The sequence below is a fragment of the Plasmopara halstedii genome (genome assembly GCF_900000015.1).
Source record: "Plasmopara halstedii genome assembly, contig: Scaffold_650, whole genome shotgun sequence".
Lineage (NCBI taxonomy): Eukaryota > Oomycota > Peronosporomycetes > Peronosporales > Peronosporaceae > Plasmopara > Plasmopara halstedii.
The window spans coordinates 427,957-429,346 of NW_020187567.1; the positions used below are offsets into that span (position 1 = coordinate 427,957).

At 43.1% G+C, this 1,390-nt stretch overlaps 1 protein-coding gene across 1 annotated transcript; it reads right to left on the bottom strand.

Annotated features, from left to right (window-relative positions):
- Window positions 1-880: 880 nt before the first annotated feature.
- Window positions 881-1,111, bottom strand: PHALS_12742 (uncharacterized protein; the record flags this gene model as incomplete). Its single annotated transcript, XM_024728351.1, has 2 exons — window positions 881-1,017; window positions 1,069-1,111. The coding sequence occupies 2 exons, from the start codon at window positions 1,109-1,111 to the stop codon at window positions 881-883; spliced, it is 180 nt and encodes a 59-aa protein (XP_024578837.1).
- Window positions 1,112-1,390: the final 279 nt, after the last annotated feature.

Consider the following 1,390-nt stretch of genomic DNA (forward strand, 5'->3'; position numbering starts at 1 on the left):
CTCGTTTAAAATCCAAAACTGACTTTTATTGAATGTTGTCTGCGGCAAAGCCGCCTAATTCTAAATGTTAAGATTTTTCTGAATATATATAGTAAAATCTATATACATGCATAACTACTGGCTATCTAGCCATATACCGTATTCTTGTTTGGGTGCAGTCACACCATGCCCATCTCGTCTGACACATCCCTGTTACCAGGGTAGGTGTAACCCCGTCACAAGGCGAATGCGCTTTCGTTGTGACCTTACTCATCGCTTGTCACGATGACCGCTTCGCTGACTGATGAAGCGAAATGAATAACGCATGGGTTAGATTCAACATGATTATGTTGCTGAAAGCTTTGAGAAACAAGACTTATCGGTGAGATCAAGCGCTCGGTTGCAATTTTGCATTGCTAACGCATTTGCTGTCTTGAAAGCGATGGTCAACATGGGTTGATCGTCACAAACCGAGACTACAAATGATAAACAGTTGAAGTCATGTTTAGGAGATTGAAAGCCCGACTCATGGCATCGTACAATAACATGGACAACACACACTATTGCAGGAGCAACCGCTGCGAAAGCAAAACCTTATAAATACACCCACCAACAAATTCGATACGAGCAAACGGACCTTTGATAGTTGGTAGAGTTTTTAGCATACCAAGTCCTCCAATTAGGGCCACGGCGCTCAAAATATGGAATATTAATGCATTCGAATCTCTTATCTGAGTAGTTGCAAGTATCACCTTCCCTTTTTCAGTGAGAGCATTCTTTATTCGAACCAAGTACCTTGTCACTACAGGTCAATTGCCATTGCGAGTCGAAGTCTCATTATTACTTCTTTAGCAACCTCAACTTCAGAAATACTACCGTGAAAACCTGAGCATGCAAATGCTTAATAACCGCGTGCCGTCGAATCATCCATCCCAATGTCGCTCAGATCCAGTGTAACCAACTTGTTGATAACTGTCTTAATGAAACATGTCATGCCCGTTTTCAATATGCTAGGGTCATCGTTGCGATGCCTTACCGCTTCGCACGGCAATTATTTCGAGTCAGTAGGGCGTCTCAAACACTAATGACCAAATAATCCTGTAAAAGCGGCGCGAGGGTGATTGATCACCATTATATTTCTGGAAATTGGCCGTTGGTGTCGGTGCACGACAACCGTGCGCGATATCGCTGAGCTTGAAGCATCAGGAAATTTGCCGCGCGAATGTGCAGAATGACTCGTATTTCTGAGATCTGAAATCTAAAGTTAAAAGGGCTCGTGAGTATAAACCGTGAGCTTGATCAGTAGCGAGCTTTGCTTGTAATCTAATTGCAGAAACACCATCCCATACTTTGGGCTACGATTGGAACGGTTGAGTCTGTGCTTTCCCATCACAAGACCAGTTATACTTCT